The sequence below is a fragment of the Colletotrichum lupini genome, chromosome 2 (assembly GCF_023278565.1).
Source record: "Colletotrichum lupini chromosome 2, complete sequence".
Classification (NCBI taxonomy): domain Eukaryota; kingdom Fungi; phylum Ascomycota; class Sordariomycetes; order Glomerellales; family Glomerellaceae; genus Colletotrichum; species Colletotrichum lupini.
Genome location: NC_064675.1, coordinates 6,959,003 through 6,979,842, shown reverse-complemented (window position 1 = coordinate 6,979,842; position 20,840 = coordinate 6,959,003). Strand labels below are relative to the sequence as shown.

Sequence of the window (20,840 nt, the reverse complement as noted above, 5' to 3'; positions counted from 1 at the left end):
AATATGACGCTCAATAATGGCTGACGCGACGTCACAGGTGAATCCCGAACGCCGATGTCATCGAGCGTTCACAGTGAGAACGTGTGTATAAAAGGTGGAAGAATGTCCTCGGGCTTGCAATTCCGTTTGGAACTTTGGATACAGCGGCTCGTGATCGAGTGTTGTCCCTGTACGCCTCTTCTCATACCCACTACCACTCAATTCAGCCATTCAAGTATCCAGTTCAGCTAAACACACTTTTGAAATGTCGGAATTAACAGCGATTCGCTGGGGCATTGTTGGTAAAGCATTCCCCGCATGCTGAATTCGGGGAAAAGCACACTACTGACTGACTAGTACAGCTACCGGGATGATCTCCTCCTGGTTCGTCGAAGACCTCTTGGTCTCACGATCAGATGCAAAAGTCAAGCACATTGTCCAAGCAATTGGGAGTTCATCCGTCCAGAAAGGGCAAGACTTCTCGAAGCAATATTGCCCGAATAGTCAACCGGCTATTTATGGATCGTACGGGGAAGTTTATGCCGACCCCAATGTGGATATCGTCTACATTGGCACCCCGCACGCTTTCCACAAGCAAAACTGCCTGGATGCCATCGAAGCAGGCAAACCCATTCTTTGCGAGAAGGCTTTCACGATAAACACTCGTGAGGCAAAGGAGGTCTTTGCGCGTGCCAAGGCAAAGGGAGTCTACGTTGCTGAAGCCATGTGGCTCCGCCACCGACCTCTGGTCCAAGATCTGCAACGCATGCTTCACAAAGACAAGGTCATTGGCGAAGTTTTCCGCGTCTACTCTGAGTTCGGTCTCGGGCTAGACATCCCGAACCTCCCAGACAGCTCGCGTTATAAGCAACCTCACCTTGGTGCAGGGTCGCTATTAGATTTGGGGATCTACACTCTGACGTGGGCTATCCTAGGCTTGGACGCAGGAACTCCTGGTTCTTCTGAGAAGCCCAAGATCCTAGCTTCACAGTCGCACGATGGTTCTGTTGAGGTGACTACCAGTGTCATCCTCCACTATCCCTCTACGGGTAGACAGGGTGTTGTCACTTCAACGACAATGGCAACTGGAAACCCAGATGTGTTGGCACGCATTCAAGGAACCAAAGGCACGATTGAGGTACATGGCACCGTCCCATCTGACCCAGACTCTTTCACTTTGTACTCCACATTCTTGAGAGACCAGGTCAAGGGCATCATCGAAAGGAACGCAATCAAGACATTTGAATACAAGCCAGTCGGACGAGGGTATTACTGGGAAGCCGACAACGCTGCGTTGGATGTGCTGGCCGGGAAGTTGGAGAGTGACGTGATGCCTTGGGCAGAGACTATCCGTGTCATGGAGATGATGGACGAAATCCGACGACAGGGTGGGACGTTGTATCCTCAAGACGAGGAGTGAGGGGTGTTTTCTTAAACTCAACCGTAGAATAGATAGCAAGCAACAAAGATTTGTATTTGAGGGTAGCTGGATTATCCCATTTATTGCGCAGCAAGCAGTACTAAGCTTTTTGCTGACGTGGAAGCATTGTGATTCGAGGGGAATGGAGTCTGGTAGTTACTAAGTACGCACCTGGCGTACCCACTTACATATGTGTTCAATTTCCTGGTAGTCTCTTACTCTTTTGTTCGTTGTCTCTTCAATGCTCATTCTGTGAGGCTAGCTGGGCCTATATCCTCATTTTCGGCAGATCGCCTGAAGGAGCATTTGCAACTAGAAGACTGTTATACTTGGTCTCTTCTCTCAACTAAGAACACAGACAACTAGATTGTGTGTTTCCCTACCTATATCATGGGGCACTTGGACTTTTTGTAAGGATAAGAATTGACTTTTTCCTCGAGATCGCCGATGAAGACTCTGTTTTCAGGCTCACCCGAGGTTGTCAATAACTAAACCACTTCCTTGATGAGTTGATGACCTAAGCGTCGATTAAGGAAGAATTGTGTTCATTCGAGTTAATCATACTGCACGGTTTTTCTGATCGCCAGGAGCTTTTCTTGTCCTGGACTTTAACTAAGTAATCCTACCAGAAATGAAATTGCGCGATGCTTTAAAAAATCAACAAGCCTTTGCCAAGACACTCTTGAATGCAACTTGGAATCGAATCTTGGCTCACTTGAACAACAGATAGGGCTATATTCACTCATGCATCTTGTTGTTTGTGTGAAGGTGATCCACTTGTATCAATTAGTAACTTGCGCGCGGGTGTGATGTTCGTTATCGGCGCGGGCCGGGATTGCCAATCTGTTCCTTGGATGGCGCCATACATCAAGATGGCCTGATGAACTCCAACGATTGGGCGATGCATACCTTGACTCCGAACCATAAAATGCCGCGCAATCCATATCGCTATCTCAGAGCTTCCGATGGAAGATTGCCAAGTCATCTAGTAACAAAATCATTCATCAACACAACCGGTCGGCTCCTTTGTCAACATACGCTCCCACCAATTTATTATCACGATGGCTGTCAAGAATCATAGCGGGCCAAGTCCTCTGAAAGTTGCCATCATTGGTGGCGGGCCCGGAGGGTTGGGTGCCGCGATTGAGTTCGGAAAGTTGAACTATGTTGACTGGTCTCTTTACGAAAAGAAGTCGCAAATCAGTGAAACTGGCGGCGGTATTAGCCTACAAAGACATACCTGGAGGCTCTTGGAGTTGAACGGGGCAGCCAGAAACATTGATCCTTTGGATTTCTTCAGATCTCCTGATGGAACCAGCGGACAGTCAAGGTAGGCGACATTTTGTGTTGTAAATAGGGAAGATCATGAGACTTACTAATACCGACTCTCCCCCACAGGAACGGAAGAACCGGAAAGCTTCTGGAACAACACCATCATCCCAAAGATACTCCGCCGCAGCAAGTAAGCTGCCGCATGGTTCGAGCTAAATTGCAGGCTGCTTTGCTCAAAGAAGTTGACCAAAATCGAATCAAAACTTCTAAAAAGCTCGTCGATATCACGAAGTTGTCGACTGGTAGAATTGCAATCCGTTTTGAAGATGGCTTCAGCGATGAAGTTGACCTACTAGTTGGAGCAGATGGCATTCGTTCGGTAAGGCTCAACCCCGTCACGATACCACTGGAGAGACAACAGAAACTAATAACACGAAGTTTGTGAGATCCTACGCTTTTCCTGAGCACAAGATTAAGTACAATGGCCAATCTGCCTATCGGACCATCATTCACAAGCCTACAGCCGAGAAGATCGAGGGTATCCCAAAGTCTCCCGTATTCTGGCAGAACACTGGTGGAAAGTACGTGTTTACGTGTCCTCTTGGCGGAGATGACTTCGAGGTCACTGCACGCATCCGCCGGCCGATTGAAGGTCAGGAACACGTGAGCTGGGGTCGGCCTTTTGACTTTTCCACCATCGCCTCAGAGTACGACGAATTTTGCGAGCCTGTCCGCAAAGTCATCCAACTTGCTGCTCAGGGCGAGACACAGGAATTTGCACTTTTCTCGGGGCCGCGACTGGAAAGCGTCGTCCACGAGGAGGCTATTGCCTTGATTGGAGACGCATCTCACCCTCTATCGGGCGCCTTTGGCGCTGGAGCCGGATTTGCTTTGGAGGATGTCTATGCCTTGACGCAAAGCGTTGACTGGCACTGGAACAACGGTGGGGACTTGTCTGCAGCTCTAGAGTTGTATGATCAGATCAGGTCACCCCATTATCGCGACTTGTACAAGGTTCTTGATGATTTTGGTGCGATGAACACTACACTGCTTTCGGAGAATCTTCCCGTCAATGAGGAGATTGAAGAGCGAGTGCGAAGGGCAGCTGAGAGTAAGAGTACTTGGATGTACCATTACGAGATAGATAAAGCTGTCGAAAAGTTGCTTGGGGCTGCCAATCAGCACGGACAAGTCGCAGCTGTGCTATGAGGTAGATTTATGATCCACTGCTAGACATCTGGTCGCAGCAATCTTCCCATCAGGACCAAGCCCATAAGAAGGCCGGCCACAGAGGTACCGAAACCTGGAGGGTGTACGGAACGAGGCGAATGGGGCTTTTGGTGACTGAGGAACGCGCCGTAGGATTTCCGAATCCAAATTCCATCACTTGCCTACCTCAAGCGCCATCTTGATTTAAGACCACTCGGCATTTGATACGCCGGAATATTTATGACCGAATACCAGTTGCCGAGCCTGGTTGTCGGGGCGGGGCCGGCAAGAACGGCAGGATCGGACTCCACTCATCAGGGACTGCGGAGAGATCACCGGCAATGGTCCTTGACGAATTGTGACTTGGGGTGTTTGCTGTTATCGACCAGTCGAATAGCAACGTGACTTGACAATCATATCGGCCAAAACTTCTAAAGCAGACATCAAACCACGCTGCTTTTGCAGTCTGCACATTTTCAACGGAATCTGCTATCGGAGATTCGAGAGCAAAAGAATTTCAGTACGGAGTACAGAGCTTCGGATTCATCCTTCCCGCAAAGTAAGGTATCCAAGCTAGCCAAGCGCTAATCTTATTGTTGTTACATCACAGACAAAGCCCTGGCTGATCCTTGTATCACCGGGGTCGTGTAAGCTACATGTGGACTAGAGAGGCCCGGGGGCGATATTTATCACTACATGTATGCGGGGTAACAGTCTGTTTGGTTTCCCTGTCTGCCGTGTCCCCCCAACCAGAAAACATAAGATGAGATCGGGAGCCCATTGATGGCTCCGGGACAGATACCCAGCCTGTCGGGATTCGCTTTGTTAAAGATGTTCGCGGCAGTTTCTCTAGTCCTTGCCGTTTTGCTGGCGTTGGCTACGCCTTCGAAAGCGACTTTTCGGAGTGACTGCCTGGCTCTTACTCCTCAGACTACAGTGGTCAACTCGACTGCTCAGGAGATCAGTTATGTGGAGACCGGCGCCAACCTCACTTTTCCAGAACAAGATCCATCATGCGGTCGCGGAAGCCAGGTGGTCCGCACTAACCTTTGTCGTGTCGCCATGAATATTACAACTTCTAGTAGATCACAGATTGTCGCTGAAGTGTGGCTACCCGAGAAATGGAATGGGCGCATGGTAGCGGTCGCTGGTGGAGGGCTCGATGGGTGTAAGTAGTTGAGTCTGGGACACTGACATGGAGTAGTGGCGTTTAAGCTGAGCACGTACTAACAATGAGAAATGCGATAGGCGTTCACACTGAGGACCTTGCGTATGCTACTGCTCATGGCTTTGCTGCTGTTGGCACGAATAACGGGCATGCTGGAACGACCGGTGTACAGTTCCTCAACAATGATGATGTTGTCATTGACTTTTCGTACAGAGCGTGAGTTATCCCAGCTTCGACTTTCCAATCTACAAACCGACTGACATGCCTACCAGGATTCACACGGGCGTTCTCGCTGGGAAGAGTCTTCTCAAGTCTCTCTACAAGGAGAAGATGACGGGGTCATACTTCTTAGGTTGTTCTCTTGGAGGACGGCAAGGCGTGCAAGCCGCGGACATGTTTCCCGAAGACTTCGATGGTATCGTCGCAGGTGCACCGGCAGTGGACTTCAACAACCTCTACTCCTGGCGAGCCAGCTTCTACCCTCTGACTGGTTCTGTTGGCTCCAAGGATTTCATTGCTCCGGCCACCTGGAGGACGACGATCCATGATGAAGTGCTTAAGCAGTGCGACACTATCGATGGTGTCCAAGACGGCATTATAGAGGACCCCACCCTCTGTCACTTCGAACCTGGAACTCTCCTGTGCAAGCCAGACAGCGGCGACTCCAAATGCCTCACTGGCGCACAAGTCGAGATCGTGAGAAAGATCTTCAGCCCAACCAACTACACGGACGGCAAGCTTTTCTGGCCAGCCATGAATCCCGGCAGCGAAATCATCACCGCAGACGGGCTGTACAGTGGAAGCCCATTTGCTCTATCCCAGAATTGGTTCCGCTATGCGATTTACAATGACCCGAATTGGGACCCGGCTACTTACACACTCGAAAAGGACTAGCGGACATTGATCTTGCAGGGCGAGCACGTTGGTGCGGCTCGTTCGAACGGGACACATAATAGGCTACATGCCCCGACGGCCCTGCGAAGCCTACGTTTACTCGCGGTACTATCGTACTATAATGCGAGTTCTTAATAGTACTCACTCATATCATATTATATCATATTATATTATATCTTTACTTACCCTATCTCATAACTATATATTATCTTCCTTAACTTTCCGGAAGAACACGACCTCCTACCTTGGGCGGTAATACCTATTACGGCATAACGAGGGTCTTTTTATAGATATATAAAATACTACTTAGCTTATCCTTTATATTACTAGCGCAGTACTCGAACCTCGCTAAGCATAGTCACTCTAGGTCATAAGATATTACGGGGGGCTATATATAAGTAAAAGGGTTAAATCTTAGATTATATATTATACTATCTTATAAAAGGGTATTATATAGATTCTACGGGGTACTATATGCGGTTATATAATTCTAGCGCGGTATAGTCGCCTTTTGCCTCACTTGAGGACAGCACGGCGTAAAATAAGACAAACAAACAAACAAACAAACACTCAAAAAGGACGGCATCTTTGCTCAAAAGCGGAACCCCGGCAACATCAAGACGTACCCACGGGACTTGTCGGCATTCAAGAGGAGGGGAGGAAAGTTGTTGATGTACCACGGCCAACAGGATCAGCAGATTACAAGCTTTCACACTCCCATTTTCTATGACCGCTTGGCAAAAAGCATGCATCTGAACCACACTGGAATGGATCACTTTACACGGTTCTTCCGTGTTTCGGGCCTGTACCATTGCACGACAGGACCCGGTGCCTGGTTGATTGGCCAAGGAAGCAGCGGTGGAAACTCGGCCGTCATCAGCGATAGTCTCCCATTCAATAGGACATACAATGTCCTGGCCGCCATAGTAGACTGGGCTGAGAGTGGAATCGCCCCGGACACCATAACAGGAACCAAGTTTGTCAATGACAGTGTTGGTTCGGGTGTGGACTTCCAACGGCGACATTGCAGATACCCGTTGCGAAATACCTACCGGGGCGAGGGTATGGACCCAAAACTCCCGGATAGCTGGAAATGTGTGTAGTTGAAAATCTAGCTGCGTGCATATTCAGGAGTGAGAGAATGACATCGTATCAGCTCTTATGGACTCGATGAGGGACCAGGGCCAAAGATTCACATGTGATAACGGTGCAACTGTCCCAGGTCGACCCTATATGTATTTGTTTCATGCCAACCAGGAATTCCAGTAATAAGTCACATAGTAAGCTGAACAATTATAGAAGTTGATCCGGATAAGTAGATTCCATCTTGGTTCAGCCAGACGTGCACATGTCACAAAAGCCGATCCGGTCAACATCCCGCTTGACCGGGCCGGGAATCGATCCCTTGTCAGGATCAAAGAAGCATCCAATCCAGTAAGCCAAATCCGGCCAAAACAATGGGCTTATGGAGACTTCATTAGTCAATAATTCGCCAACTAAGGCGAATTTGGGCGTAATTTGTACGCAACGCACGGACTTCCGCAACAAATTTTCATTATCTTACTTTACTTATCGGCATCGAGTCATCATCAGTCGAAACATTTACATGACTGTTTGGTGCACCCTCTGTTTGCCTCAGTCCGACATTGAGTTGTAGCTTTGCAACCTCCGGCAAAGACATCAAAATGGCAGACAACTTGGAGAGCCAGCGTGACCGGCGCGGCGATGAAAAGCAGGCAACGACAGAGAACCTTGGTGCAGATGCACAAGCAGCTTCGGCTACAGGCCGGAGCAGCAAAGGTCTGGTGCGGAGAGTGTTGATGGCTGGGCGGGTCGAAGAAGGCGGCATCGAGCCTATCCCAAGAGAAGTTCGGACGAACACCAAGTACTTCAATGCTTTCACGATCTGGTGCTCTATCAACACCAACATTTTGGCGTAAGTTTTCTGGCTCTTCAAATTTCATATGGTCCTCGTGCACACAGGCTGACGTTTGCCACTCAGTATCACGTTCGGCATGCTGGGCCCGGTCTCTTTCGGCCTTGGCCTCCGAGATTCGGCGCTCGTCATTCTCTTCTTCAATTTGCTGTCAACGCTGGCACCAGCATTCTTGTCGACGTTGGGCCCGAAGACTGGCATGCGACAGATGATTCAAGCTCGGTTTAGTTTTGGGTAAGTTGATAATACCCCGGTCGAAAGGGCGGACCTACCTCATGATCTCGGGTTGCCCGTGGCCAACTCAAGCGTCTCAACTGACGCCTTCCTAGATACTACTTCGTATACATCCCTGTCGTGCTCAACCTCGCTACCCTCACCGGCTTCTGCGTCATCATTTGTGTCGTTGGTGGGCAGTGCCTTTCAGCAGTGTCCGAAGGCGACCTTTCGACTTCCGTTGGCATCGTCTTGATCGGCATCGCGGCTCTGCTGATCTCTTTCTGTGGCTTCAACGTGCTGCACTTCTATGAGGGGTACGCATGGATGCCAGCTCTCGTAGCCATTATCATCGCGGTTGGATGTGGCGGACAGCAGCTGCAAAAGCAAGCCCCCTTTGAGCCGGCAACGGCTGCGGGAGTCCTTAGCTTCGGTGGTGTCATCGCTTCGTACATGATCCCATGGGCCTGCATCGCATCTGATCTGACAACATACTTTGACCCTACTGGCCGGACGGCCTCGTAAGTAAATGTGCTTACAGAGATGATCTCAAGACTGACTTTTCATCAGACACCGCATCTTTGCCTACAGCTACTTGGGGTTGGTTGTGCCCACGATCTTGCTTATGACTCTCGGCGCGGCTATCGGTGGTGCTATGAGCAACATCCCCGAGTGGCAAATCGGCTTCGATAGCACCTTGGTCGGCGGCGTTCTTGGAGCCATGCTCTCCCCAGCCGGCGGATTCGGCAAATTCATTCTTGTCGTCCTTGCATTCACGCTGTTGGCAAACATTTCCGGCACCATGTACGCAATTACGCTGAACTTCCAGACCCTCATCCCGTCGTTCCGCCTGCCGCGGTACATTTTCTCCGTTATCGTGACCGCCATTATCATTCCGATCGCGGTCAAGGCAGCACACGACTTCTTTTTGAGTCTCGAGAACTTCATTGCCCTCATCGGCTACTGGTCTGCGTCCTTCGTCGGAATCGTGGTCACCGAGCACTTTGTCTTTAGGCGCGGTGACTCCAAGCTCTATGAGGTTGCGGTGTGGGACGTGCCCTCCAAGCTGCCCCTGGGTATTGCTGCTATCGGCGCAGCTGTGTTGAGCTTTGGTCTCGTCGTTCCTTGTATTGCCCAGGTCTGGTTTACGGGTCCCATCGCGGTCTCGACAGGAGACATTGGCTTCGAGATTGCATTCTTCTTGAGCGCTGTCTTGTATGTGCCTCTGCGTTACGCCGAGAAGCACTACGCGGGACGGTAATGGGTTGTGATGGTTATGAAAGACAGTATAGAAATGATTTTCACTAGCTCGAGGAGGTGGAGGAGATCTGTGATCAATGCCAATCACGTTCAGGTCACGGCATTCATTTGGCTACTCCGTGTGTGTTGCACCACTTTCGATGCTCTTCTCCGGCGCCTCATCATCCTGTCATAAACGGTACAAATTTGTACATTGAGAAACAAGCCAATACCGCGATCTTGCATTAGCATAACTTGCCAATCAAGCTTCGCCATCCATCCCCATCAAGAAAAATGCTTCCATAATCTCCCGCGGTACCTCGGATCTTATCAACCGCTCAAGCGGCTGAATGGCAGCAAACACCTCCTTTGACGAAGGATATAATATCCATGAGGATGTCCCTTTCGATGGTTCCACAGCCTTGATGTTGCATGCAGAACCCTTCGGACTAGGGTCAGGTTTAGTTTGCGACAACCAACAAGAGACAAGGAATAGTCAAGGACCCCTCACTCGAACGACTCCACCAGGTACTGGAGCTTACGGATCGTCTCACTGCAGGGTTTCGTTGCAGCTCTTCCCCGAAGATGCTGTTCAATAAGAATTATCCACCTGGCGGCACAGGCGCCGACTTGGGAAACCCCTTTGATCATCTTGTTGACAGTCCTAGGTGCCGGCAGCTCGCCGTAAGCTGGCGTATATAATGAAAGGGAAGTACTGCTTTCGTATCTCTTCAAACCGCAACGCTCCCAGTTCTCTTCTAGATTTACTTGGCTACATCCCTTGAAGCAATCTTCAATCTCCCTCCTCCCTCCTCCCTCCTCCCTCCTCACCTCCTCACGATGGCTGGTATCGCACCTGGAAAGACCTTCACCCCTGGGTTGGACTTCAGCAACCAGTCTTACAGCAAGCTCAGCGAAAAGGTTGAGGCCGACGTCAGCCGTGCTCATGAGATCATCAAGGAAAAGCTCCCGCTGCTCGCCCAACTGAACGCACTCGTCTCCTTGACATTCGGAGATCGTGCCCCAATCTTTGTGGATGCTCGTTCATCTGAGGCGAGATTCCTCGACTCTTGCTCCGATAAGCCAGATACAAAAGTCACAATCAAGCCCGAGTACATCTCTCAGTTCTACGAGGGCAAGCTCGAGCCTCGATATGGCCTGTTCAAGGACGCCTTCTTCCACGAGGCTTCAATGCCGCAGGGCAATGTCCCCGTGGCCATCAAGTTCGCCGACCTCCTCACTCCCAACCCTCCCGTACCGCCCAAGAAGGTCGTTCCTGGCGCCTTTGCCCGTCTTCCTCGGCCAACAGAGGATATCGACCAAGTCAAGCGGGATATCAAAGAGTTTGGTTACGGTCTCGTCAAGAACGCCCTGACTCCTGAGCAAGTTTCTATCTTGAGGAAGGGAACCCAGGAACAAGCTGCTGGCGAGCGCAAGGCTGGCGTTTCCGCCGCGGACGGTGGCCCAAACGCCCCAAACCAGCGCATCTGGACTCTGATCAACAAGGGAGAGGAGTTCCTCGATCTTCTGAACCACCCTCTCATCGATGAGATTGTTCCCTGGTTCCTCGGCGAGCATGCTCTTATCCATAGTTACAGCGCCAACATTGCCCGCCCCGGAAACGTTCCCATGCAACTTCACACAGATCAAGTTGCCATTCAACCGCCTGTGCGTGAGCTCGCTTTCGGCCTCAACATCATGTGGTATCTCGGGGACATTACGGAGAAGAACGGCGGCACCCGCGTGTTCCCTGCGTCTCACCTTGGTCAAATTGCCCCTGATGACCTGTTCACTGTCGATGGCACTGTCGCCGCCGAAGGGCCTTCTGGCACTGCCTTGGTGTTTGACAGTCGGCTGTGGCATGCTACTGGCCCCAACCGTGAGGAGTCTGGCGAGCGTCCGGTCATTCTGATCTTCTTCATGCGGTCCTTCATTCGCCAGCAGGAAAACAACTTCCTGTCACTGCGCAAGGATGTCGAGGCTAAGTTGTCTGACCGCCACAAGCGTCTACTTGGGTTCTACACTACGGGTGCTCTTGGTGGGATTGAGGGCGAAGTCCGGGAGGGTATCTTTGTGACAAGGAAGGATGATTGCGTTGGAACATTACGCGCCGGTCACGAGTGAGCACTTGCGCGCCTTGATAGCGACCTCAACACCTGTATCTTAGCTTGTCTGTAGATTCTGATGAATATCATCCAAGTGCCCATGTCAACTAATGACCTATCCCTTCGTGTCGCTAAACGACCACTCCGTCCAGTCTCTCATCTGTGTGATCGAATTCGCCCACCTGCCTGGCCATTTGACCAGCATCTATGGAGGCGGTATTTCACCCAGCCTCAACATTTACCCTGGTTATCCTATTCTTGAACCCGTTGTTGGAGTCTCGAAGAGCAAAAATGAACCCTGCCGTAGCCCCACGTCTTCATCAGAGAGAAGCCGCCGTTGTGTCGTCCTTGTGCACTGTGGAACTTTTTTGCTCATCCCGAAAGCCCCCTGGACGGCACGGTCTCCACTATCTCCGTTGGTTTACTCTTGTATGTCTCTTGCTGCCTCACGAGCTTCCAACAGAAAATCGTCCATTTGACACGTAATAGCCGAGTTTCAAGGCCTTTCCATCGATGATGCAAGCTAGTCCTGGGGCCCTAGTAGAGAACATTGCAGCCGGCAGGGTTCTTGTTTGCCAGATTGTCACTGTTGGTAATGGGAATCCAACTCCGGTTGGAACGATACTGCATCGGCAGAGTTTCTTCAAAGAGGGATGCCGAGCAGATCTCAGATCCATAATCTCCGTATTGTGAATCTCGCTAACATTGAAATACGAGCGGTGCAGGCGAGCGTTGGGGGACAATGTTTAGCAATCAGGACCCTGACTGTTCTCGCCCTCAACTGGCTAAGAGCCACGAGGTCCATGAGGCTACTGAACTACTCAGCATGAGTTTGATGAATAGCAATTTCAGGCCTAGAAATTTCTACCAAGCTATATCTACCAGACGTATTGAGTGTGTTTGAGCTTATGATAACGGCATGTGCTCAGTCACATGATGGTGTGAGTATCGCTTACAGGAAGGTCCACTCTACGAATATCGAAGCTCAGTGTTTGCTTCGATCGATGATAGTGGTCCATCCTGTAGCTGAGTCACTTAGCCGGGCGGAGAGAGTCGATTCTAAAAGACAGAAGCCGGGTCATGCGACAGGCATCCATACTGCGTCGTTCCAACAGCCAAGGAAGCACATCTCCACCAAACAGATCCACAGCTCTTCGCAGGCATCGTCTTCCAACATCCAGTCCCTGGACAATCATTCTGCTGTCGCAGTTCCACTCCTCGAAGCAGGCAAGTGGGTGACATAATCGTTTGCCGCTCTATGAACCCTAGCTCTTTTCCTACTATTTTTCACTTTCTACTTCTTGAAGAGTATTCTCTAGTAATTATATAGAAGTTAACTAATAGTAGAATAAATAGGTTGTAAGTGTTATAATCATTTGCTGACTGGTGATCTAATTTGTCACCCACTTAGCAGGCACAAGCAGTTGCACAGTGATTGTTGGAGGCTAGTGCAGGGTGTCTGGGACGCTCATATCCATAAAGGATGGCATCGTGAGATTTACTTTGAACATGGATGGCAGGAACTTTTGTACGCAAACAACCCATAGAACCGCTCCATCAAATCCCGATCCTGGGTTTCCAAGACCACCGCAAAACGATTTGTGTGGCAACGAAATCATATCGGAATTATAAGTCTCGACGATCAGGGGCTTGCAATTCAGGGGGTCAAATGAACGCCCGAAAGTTGAAATGTAAGTGGACCATGACGATTGTCTATCGATGGACATGGTTCAATCAATGTCCCAACACAAATCTCCTGTGTCTCTCTATTGCAGGATATTCAATGTTTGTAGAAGTAGTTGATCTTTGTGAGTTTTGATCGCTCGGTAGATGGCAGGGGATCTGAAGAATCTGTTCTTCAGTCAAACATTCTTCAAGACCATATCATCAAGCATCCGGCCACAGACAGCACTTTTTTCGTCAATATCTTGGATCGCTGCACGACGTCAAGCAGAAGGGCTATGCTCTGCTGAAGAACCTTGAAACAGCCTATTGAAACTCAAGGGTCATCAATCTTTCGAGTTCAGCTCTCAAAATGGCGGCGAAGCCTTTCGACGAGATGGAGGTGAATTGGATCACTAAACCAGATCTCCTAGGGATGGCGACCCTGGGAATTACAATTTGCCTGGGATCCATATCTTTTGTTGTATTCATCCTACGACTGTGGGCACGACACAAGACGCGGGCAACAGGTAAAGATGACTACCTCATGGGCATTGGCGTGGTGAGTATTTTGTACGATCTTGCTTTACTTTCTGCCACTGACTATTTGACAATAGGCGATTTACCTGGCATGCTGCGTCTTCACCTCCATTGCGGTATATGCAGGAATGGGAACAACAGATGCTCATCTGCAAGAATGGAATATGGTAGCCGGTATCAAAGTACCTTAAGTCTTCATTCCTTGTTCTACAACCCCGTATTCGAGTTAGCAGACTAACCCCAATGTCGAACAGTGGCTTGTCTTTTTCCAGATTACTTACGCATGGAGCCTTCCATTCATCAAAGCCAGTATCTGCTTAACTGTATTCCGCATCACGAATCGAAGAAGATACCGAACCATTCTTTGGGCCGTCATGATTGCATCAGGACTCAGCACCACCGTCGGCTTCATTGCCGTGGTTGCAGTATGCCGCCCAATGGAGTACACTTGGGATAAGTCAGTGGACGGACAGTGTGCACCTCAGAATATTATTACCACAATTAGCTACATGATCTCGGTCCTAGCAATTGTAACCGACTGGACCTGCGTAATCGTCCCGACAGTTGTTGTGTGGGGCTTACAGATGAAGTCGAGAGTAAAAGTTTCTGTTTGCGCTGTACTTGCGCTAGGTGCGATGTGGGTTTTTTGTGCAGTTCAATAATGAATTTTCTACGATTGCTAACTATTATGTTACTCCAGTGCAAGCGCCGCTACGATAGTCCGACTGCCGTACTTGCAATACTATAACCAAGTCGAGAATTACTTGCGTAAGTGTTCGCTCATTTTGTAGCTTGTCTCTTTCTTTTCATCCCCGTGGCTGATCAGATGTTCTCCAGATAACATTGCAAATATTGTTTTGTGGTCGATTCTCGAATGTGGCATCGGTATCATTGCCGGCTCGCTGCCGTCTTTGAGGCGACTGCTCAAGTTCTGGCTAGATAAGTCCAGCAAGGGGTCTTGCAACAACACAGGGTCGAATGGTCTGAATGCTATATCTGGAATGCAGGCTGGAAGCAACGGTGTCAGAATGAATAACCTCAGCGGGCGAGGCTTGACAGTTTCGAACTGCCAAAGTGGCCCTCACGACACCTGGGTTCAGCTGGATGATGATTCCGATAGCCAGAAGCACATCATCATGAGAACTCAAGAAGTTACGGTCCAATACGAACTAGATGGTCAATCTCGTGGACGTTGATTTTAAAGAGTCAACATAGATGCGCATTTTGGGCTACATTGAAGGCGCGGGGGAATAGAAATACCTTGTCCCGGGGGCCAGCCTGAGTGCCGGTCGAAGTGGGGCCGTCACATCGCCGCCGGACAAGGGAGTGATGTTACACCCTCCCGGTCCGGCAAATGTATTGCTTCTGAAGTTTCCATAGAACCAAGATTTGAAGATGGACTGCCATGGGCATAGAAGACCGAGTGATATGGGATCTGAAGGGAAGCTTCATCATTGGTAATTATGATTACCCCCTTGAGATCGTCGCCAGCGGAGTGGAATCGTAGGGTTGGAGAGCCCGCCGGCGCCTTGGCTCTTGGCAGGATGCCGACGGGCAATCTCTGAATACGCGACTGCACGATATGTTCAGACTACCATTTATTGTCTGACTACTGAGGGTGACCGAATATTCGTTTACAACTTGAGATCAGTGAGAGAACAGAGTTCTGGATAGAAGAGTCCTTAGCGATAACCCCTAAACTCTAGCGCTGGCAGTTTGCGTTCCTCCAGTACATCACCTTACCTAATGCATCAATGTGACGGATTTCCGAACGACCTGGGCAAGCCACGGCTGAGTAAGCTCGTATGTGTTTGTCTCTGTCCGGCAATGCCACCCCCGCGAGCAAAGCATCACCGGATGCGGATAAGCCTTTTGCCATTGGCTGTACGACGTCAATGGCTTCATTTCTATCATCTTCGTGATCCTCCCAACTTTTACTGCACCTTCCAAGACAAGTTCTCAGAATCTCACGAAGACAGTTGAGCATCGAAATTTGAGTATGGCTATGGAGATCCTCCCCCAGGAAGTCATCGACCAGATCGCATCGAACTTGCACCGACCCGATCTCAAGAACCTATTACTTCTATCGCCTAAGCTTCGCACCGCGGCGGAGAAGTATTCTGACGGCTTCACAGACTGCACTCTGCGAGTGCGTGATCTCTGTGAATTTGAGGAAAAGTTTCGCGGTGCGCGCTTCTGCTGGTTGCGGAAGCTGGAGTATAAGCTGGTTTTGCTGCCCCAACGGCTGCCAAACAGGATACGATCAACAGCAGACAACGCCGCAGAAGCGAAGCGCAACGCGGAGTATCTTTCCAGTCAGATCCATCAGCTCTTTGATTGCCTTCAGAGCCTCGAAGAGCATGATGGCCCGCAAGGCACGATTGATCTTGCAATCACTAGTCCTGAGACGCGTGAGACGGAGATTAGGATACCAGAAGCATGGTTCATACGGCTTCTTGACCCAAACAGGCTACCGACGCTCACATCTATCGGCTCTCTTTACCTGGGACCTAATCCGACTCAACGGCAGTCGAATTATTTCAGCAGATTCGATCTCAGAGCCGCGCTGGATCTCTCACTCAAACTCCCAGGCATTACGAGCATAAATGCCGAGCTCTTCGACGAACACAACTGTGATGCTGAAATCGATCTGGTCCGCTTCCATGGGCGAGAGGATTTTGCGAGGGCCGCTAAAAACATGTCTCTTCAGACAAGGAAAGCTGAGTTGAAATTCCAGAGCCGGAAGGCGCATCAACTTCTCGATCACGATGCTGCGATGCCGAAACTTATCCTCTCAGGGTCGTCGGACTCCTTTAGCTCAAGTCTTAGACTTCTTTGCCAAAACCTCACCCAACTTCGACTTAGTGCCATTATTGACCATTCCTTTTTCTGGCCCGAGGATGAGAATGGTTCAGTCTGGCCCAATCTGGAGTCTCTAGAGGTCAAATTCCACCCAGCAACCCCATCCGGATCCTGGTATTTCATAGGACCCCGTGGAGAAGGCAAGGATGTGCAGGGATACCCTGTTGAAGGTGTGGAATATGCCACCCAAGGCAATTCCGCTGACAGCGATACCATCATACTCGGCCACGCTCCTTGCAGACCATCAGGATGGCGCCTCAATCCCAATCCAGACACACTGTACCCGCTGCTCGCCGCGTTCGCCAAGTCAGCGGCCAAGATGCCTCGCTTGAAAGAAGCAATGATATGGTCACCAATCTGGTGGTACCTGGGAGATCACGTCTCATCCAAGTTCTCATATAACAAAAAATTCGACATGATGAATAGCCAGAAATCACTCGGTTGGGGAATTGGGTACACGGCACCAGATGTTGACGAGGACTCAGGCTCTGTGGGGTCAGATGATGAAGACGTTCGGCTCTTTGAGTGGAGAACCGGCAATTGGGAGGCGGATGAGACGTTAAAACAGCTGTTCCACAACATTGGTCGCGAGAGATACGGTGATGAGTTTGAAGACGATTGGGATCCAGACGCAAATCAGGAAGACCTGTTCTTCGAGGGTTTCTGCCAAGGCTAAAGAAATGTGTGACGTCAGGCTCGCAGAGATCTGGGAGCGAGATATTTCGGTGCAATTAGTTAGCTTAGCCGATACTGTTTGGCCACCGCGGGCAGTTGCAGTTGCGACTGTGGGCAATTGCTCGGTGGCTCGTGGGCGCCCAGCTGCCTAAGTAGATTACTGCTTGAATAATAGCCAAACAATACTGCCCGGATAGATCATTTTGCTTTGCCAGAAACCAATATTTCCGATGACTATTCGCAACCTTATCTCCAGTTCCAGGTTCCCTTGATTGGAGGGTGATAACAACTCGACTTCCAAGAAGTACTAAGACCTTGGCTCGCCCCATCCGAACCACTGAAACCCCCAACATCGTCTTCTCGGCATCTCGGCGCTCCTGGGCAGGAGCATTTTATCACTTAAGCGACTAACAAGCCTTCCGCGTCCCATAGTACTTGTGAACCCCAGGACCGATCGGGTGATAACGGCGGGACACGTTAGAAACCTTGAGAGCAAACATGCCCGCCGGCCACATTGAATTACGACAGAAAATACAAAGAAAACTGTTCCTCACTATGCGGATCCCGCTCCTCCACGCCAAGATCCGGCGGCGCATTACTCATACATGCGCGACGACGGAGAAAACTTGTACTTTGGGACTTCGTATACCTAGTCTATCCCATTCCAATGGCCTTATCGCTCGATTAACCATTCCGCTCCGATGTACCGGAACAGACGTTCTTGGCTGAGAGCCTTTATCAGCTTCTCGGGGATTTGTAGTGACTGGCCTCGGGGAGTAGCAGATTTGATTAGCATCTAGCATACGTCAAAAGCACGGGTTACTGATAAAAGTGATAAAAGCCCGGCGGCCATTGACAAACGGCTAGCAAAGCAGACGGAGCGCTTTTGCTCTGACATATTTCTATCGACTCCCCCACTGATCCAGGCATCGCCCTGAACTGCTGGGAACGGGTCTGGTGTTAAAGTTATACCAAACACAATTCAGCAGCCAATAGGAATCTTCTTCTCGATAGAAACCATGGACTCGACACCAGTTCTGCACCAAGGATGGGGGTCGGTTTCCTTCCGACATAGTTACGGAGTTTTGAACGCTAACAATATCCAGCTATGGACTCATGACTGGACTGGGTGTTCTTTTTGCGTATGTTACATTTTCCCAGTCCTGGGCGTCAGGCCCAAGTGCTGATTCAACTCACAGCGTGTTCATGATCATCATCACTTGGGCACTCAAAAGATACAACTATGAGCTTCAGACATCCGAGATGTTTACGGCAGCTGGGCGGTCACTAAAATCGGGATTGGTAACTATCGATCAGTCTCATACGACAACTTTCAGCGCTGATTCTTGCTAGGTCGCCTCATCGGTCCTTTCAACTTGGACATGGGCCGCGACTCTGCTGCAAAGCACAGCCGTGGCCTATAAATAGTGAGCTCTGTGATAACCTTTTGTCTACTAGTGAAGCTGACTTCATCAAGCGGTGTTTCAGGGCCCGTATGGTATGCCTCTGGGGCCACTGTCCAAATCATCCTGTTTGCCACGCTCGCTATTGAGCTGAAGAGACGTGCTCCCAATGCGCACACATGTGAGGCTTTGCTAGGCAATGGCCTCGTGAGTCTTGACTAACCTGGCTCTCCCAGTCCTAGAAGTCGTGAAAGCTCGATATGGCCCGGTCACACACGGCGTGTATATCGTTTTCTGTTGCTTCTGCAATGTCCTAGGTAGGTCTCGACCCTCATCGCTCTGGTCATCATCATACTAAGTTCTCGTTTAGTGACGGCGATGCTCCTCACTGGTGGATCTGCGGTTATACAGAACTTGACTGGCGCCCCCGTAGCAGCTTCCGTATTCTTGTTTCCGATCGGTAAGCACCTAATGTCAGAATATCCGAAGCTTTGAGTCGCCGTTCTGACTGTTGGACAGGTGTGGTTGTTTACACCCTTTTCGGCGGAATCAAAGCAACCTTTATCACAGACTACATCAACGGCCTAGTCATCCTCATCATCATCTTCATCTTTGCTTTCACAGTCTACTCAACAAATCATCTCCTAGGCTCCCCCGGGCGAGTGTGGGAAATCCTAACTGAACTTGCAGTTGAGCGCCCCTTGACAGGAAACTCTGGAGGCAGCTACTTGACAATGCGCTCCCAAGGAGGAAGTGAGTTCTTAAGTTCGAGTTTTGATACGACTCCACTCACAGTCACATAGTTGAGTTCTTCATCATCAATCTCTGCGGCAACTTCGGTACAGTGTTTTTGGACAATGGTTACTACAACAAGGCAATTGCAGCAAGTCCGATTGATGCCCTTCCGGGTTATGTCATGGGGTAAGGCCCTTGCGAAAAGTTATGAGATTCTTGTGTTCTGACACCACTCCAGCGGAATCAGTTGGTTTGCCGTTCCTTGGCTCACAGCGACAACTATGGGTCTCGCCGGTCTCGCCCTAGAAAAGTACGATATATGGCCGACATACCCGAACCGTCTAGCCGCTGCGGACGTTGATGCTGGATTGGTGCTACCCACCGCCGCCGTAGCTCTGCTTGGAAAGGGTGGAGCGGTTGCAACTCTCATACTAGCCGTGAGTAGTTCTTACAAGCTCGAGGCCATCTAGGTTGCTAACTTCTAGTAGTTCATGGCTATCATGAGCACTTACTCGTCTGAGCTCATCTCTGTGTCGTCCATCTGCACCTACGATATCTACAAGACCTACTTCAACACCAACGCTACCGGCAAGCAGCTTATGCGGATCAACTACATCGGCATGGGCGTCTTTGCTCTTGTCATGGCTGGGTTCGCAACTGGCCTCAACTACGTAGGTATCTCCATGGGTTACTTGTACCTCATGATGGGTGTCATCATTTCTTCCGCCGTCTTGCCAGCTGCTCTCACTCTTCTCTGGGATGGACAGTCTTGGGCCGCCGCCACCTTCAGTCCAATCATCGGATTCGCCCTTTCGATGACGGCATGGCTCGTCACAACGAAGATTAAGTACGGCGAATTGAGTGTTACGAACACCGGTGCAAACGAGCCGATGTTAGCCGGAAACTTGACATCGCTCCTTTCACCAATTGTCATCATCCCACTTTTGACTTTTATCCCACCTTTCAAGCCCCAGCAGTACGACTGGCAGAGTATGCTCAACATCCGACAAGCGGACGATCATGAGCTCGTTGACGCTGCTCATATGGATGTTGAAAACCCTCCCGAAGAGAGGGCGAGGGCACTGCAGAGTGATCCTGACGAGCAGGTCAAGCTCGAAAAAGCAGCCAAGACTGCTCGCTGGCTGACTGTTGGTGTGACACTCGTTCTGCTCATTCTGTGGCCGATGCCGTTATATGGCACTGGCTATGTATTTGGAAAATCTGTGAGTGCTTGTTCACTATCCAAATAGACTGCTGTACTAATACCGTGTCGCAGTTCTTCACCGGCTGGGTCGTTGTAGGAATCACTTGGCTATTCGCCTCTGTTGTCATGGTTGTCTTCTTGCCGATCTTCGAATCTCGGAGCACGATTGTGCGAACTACTCGCATGATGATCAAGGACCTCTTCGGCCTGAGAGGCAAGGGAAAGCCCGTCAGTGAGGGCATGTCGCCTGGCTCAAGTACCCCACCGGAGCTCACGGAGAAGGCAACGTCCAAGGCATAAAGTGTTCTTTAGTCGATCTTCGTA

At 50.1% G+C, this 20,840-nt stretch overlaps 8 protein-coding genes across 8 annotated transcripts; all 8 read left to right on the top strand.

Annotated features, from left to right (window-relative positions):
- Positions 1-16: 16 nt before the first annotated feature.
- CLUP02_04444 (dimeric dihydrodiol dehydrogenase) lies at positions 17-1,765 on the top strand (the record flags this gene model as incomplete). Its single annotated transcript, XM_049283456.1, has 5 exons — positions 17-30; positions 95-150; positions 207-281; positions 342-1,395; positions 1,657-1,765. 5 exons carry the CDS (start codon positions 17-19, stop codon positions 1,763-1,765), a joined length of 1,308 nt encoding a protein of 435 aa, XP_049140599.1.
- A 942-nt stretch (positions 1,766-2,707) lies between these two features.
- Positions 2,708-5,942, top strand: CLUP02_04443 (feruloyl esterase B; the record flags this gene model as incomplete). Its single annotated transcript, XM_049283455.1, has 8 exons — positions 2,708-2,729; positions 2,798-2,861; positions 3,118-3,782; positions 3,905-4,029; positions 4,491-4,527; positions 4,818-5,048; positions 5,129-5,264; positions 5,321-5,942. The coding sequence occupies 8 exons, from the start codon at positions 2,708-2,710 to the stop codon at positions 5,940-5,942; spliced, it is 1,902 nt and encodes a 633-aa protein (XP_049140598.1).
- Positions 5,943-6,926: 984 nt separating this feature from the next.
- Positions 6,927-7,049, top strand: CLUP02_04442 (uncharacterized protein; the record flags this gene model as incomplete). The annotated part of the gene is made up of 1 exon (XM_049283454.1): positions 6,927-7,049. The coding sequence occupies one exon, from the start codon at positions 6,927-6,929 to the stop codon at positions 7,047-7,049; it is 123 nt and encodes a 40-aa protein (XP_049140597.1).
- A 578-nt stretch (positions 7,050-7,627) lies between these two features.
- CLUP02_04441 (NCS1 nucleoside transporter) lies at positions 7,628-9,352 on the top strand (the record flags this gene model as incomplete). Its single annotated transcript, XM_049283453.1, has 4 exons — positions 7,628-7,878; positions 7,945-8,112; positions 8,208-8,612; positions 8,662-9,352. 4 exons carry the CDS (start codon positions 7,628-7,630, stop codon positions 9,350-9,352), a joined length of 1,515 nt encoding a protein of 504 aa, XP_049140596.1.
- Positions 9,353-10,170: 818 nt separating this feature from the next.
- CLUP02_04440 (uncharacterized protein) lies at positions 10,171-11,454 on the top strand (the record flags this gene model as incomplete). The annotated part of the gene is made up of 1 exon (XM_049283452.1): positions 10,171-11,454. One exon carries the CDS (start codon positions 10,171-10,173, stop codon positions 11,452-11,454), a length of 1,284 nt encoding a protein of 427 aa, XP_049140595.1.
- Positions 11,455-14,011: 2,557 nt separating this feature from the next.
- CLUP02_04439 (uncharacterized protein) lies at positions 14,012-14,833 on the top strand (the record flags this gene model as incomplete). The annotated part of the gene is made up of 3 exons (XM_049283451.1): positions 14,012-14,094; positions 14,338-14,405; positions 14,475-14,833. 3 exons carry the CDS (start codon positions 14,012-14,014, stop codon positions 14,831-14,833), a joined length of 510 nt encoding a protein of 169 aa, XP_049140594.1.
- An 803-nt stretch (positions 14,834-15,636) lies between these two features.
- Positions 15,637-17,175, top strand: CLUP02_04438 (uncharacterized protein; the record flags this gene model as incomplete). The annotated part of the gene is made up of 1 exon (XM_049283450.1): positions 15,637-17,175. One exon carries the CDS (start codon positions 15,637-15,639, stop codon positions 17,173-17,175), a length of 1,539 nt encoding a protein of 512 aa, XP_049140593.1.
- A 1,018-nt stretch (positions 17,176-18,193) lies between these two features.
- CLUP02_04437 (sodium symporter family protein) lies at positions 18,194-20,816 on the top strand (the record flags this gene model as incomplete). Its single annotated transcript, XM_049283449.1, has 12 exons — positions 18,194-18,228; positions 18,281-18,316; positions 18,374-18,476; positions 18,528-18,601; positions 18,652-18,758; positions 18,814-18,894; positions 18,948-19,037; positions 19,097-19,330; positions 19,381-19,498; positions 19,551-19,749; positions 19,801-20,535; positions 20,589-20,816. 12 exons carry the CDS (start codon positions 18,194-18,196, stop codon positions 20,814-20,816), a joined length of 2,040 nt encoding a protein of 679 aa, XP_049140592.1.
- Positions 20,817-20,840: the final 24 nt, after the last annotated feature.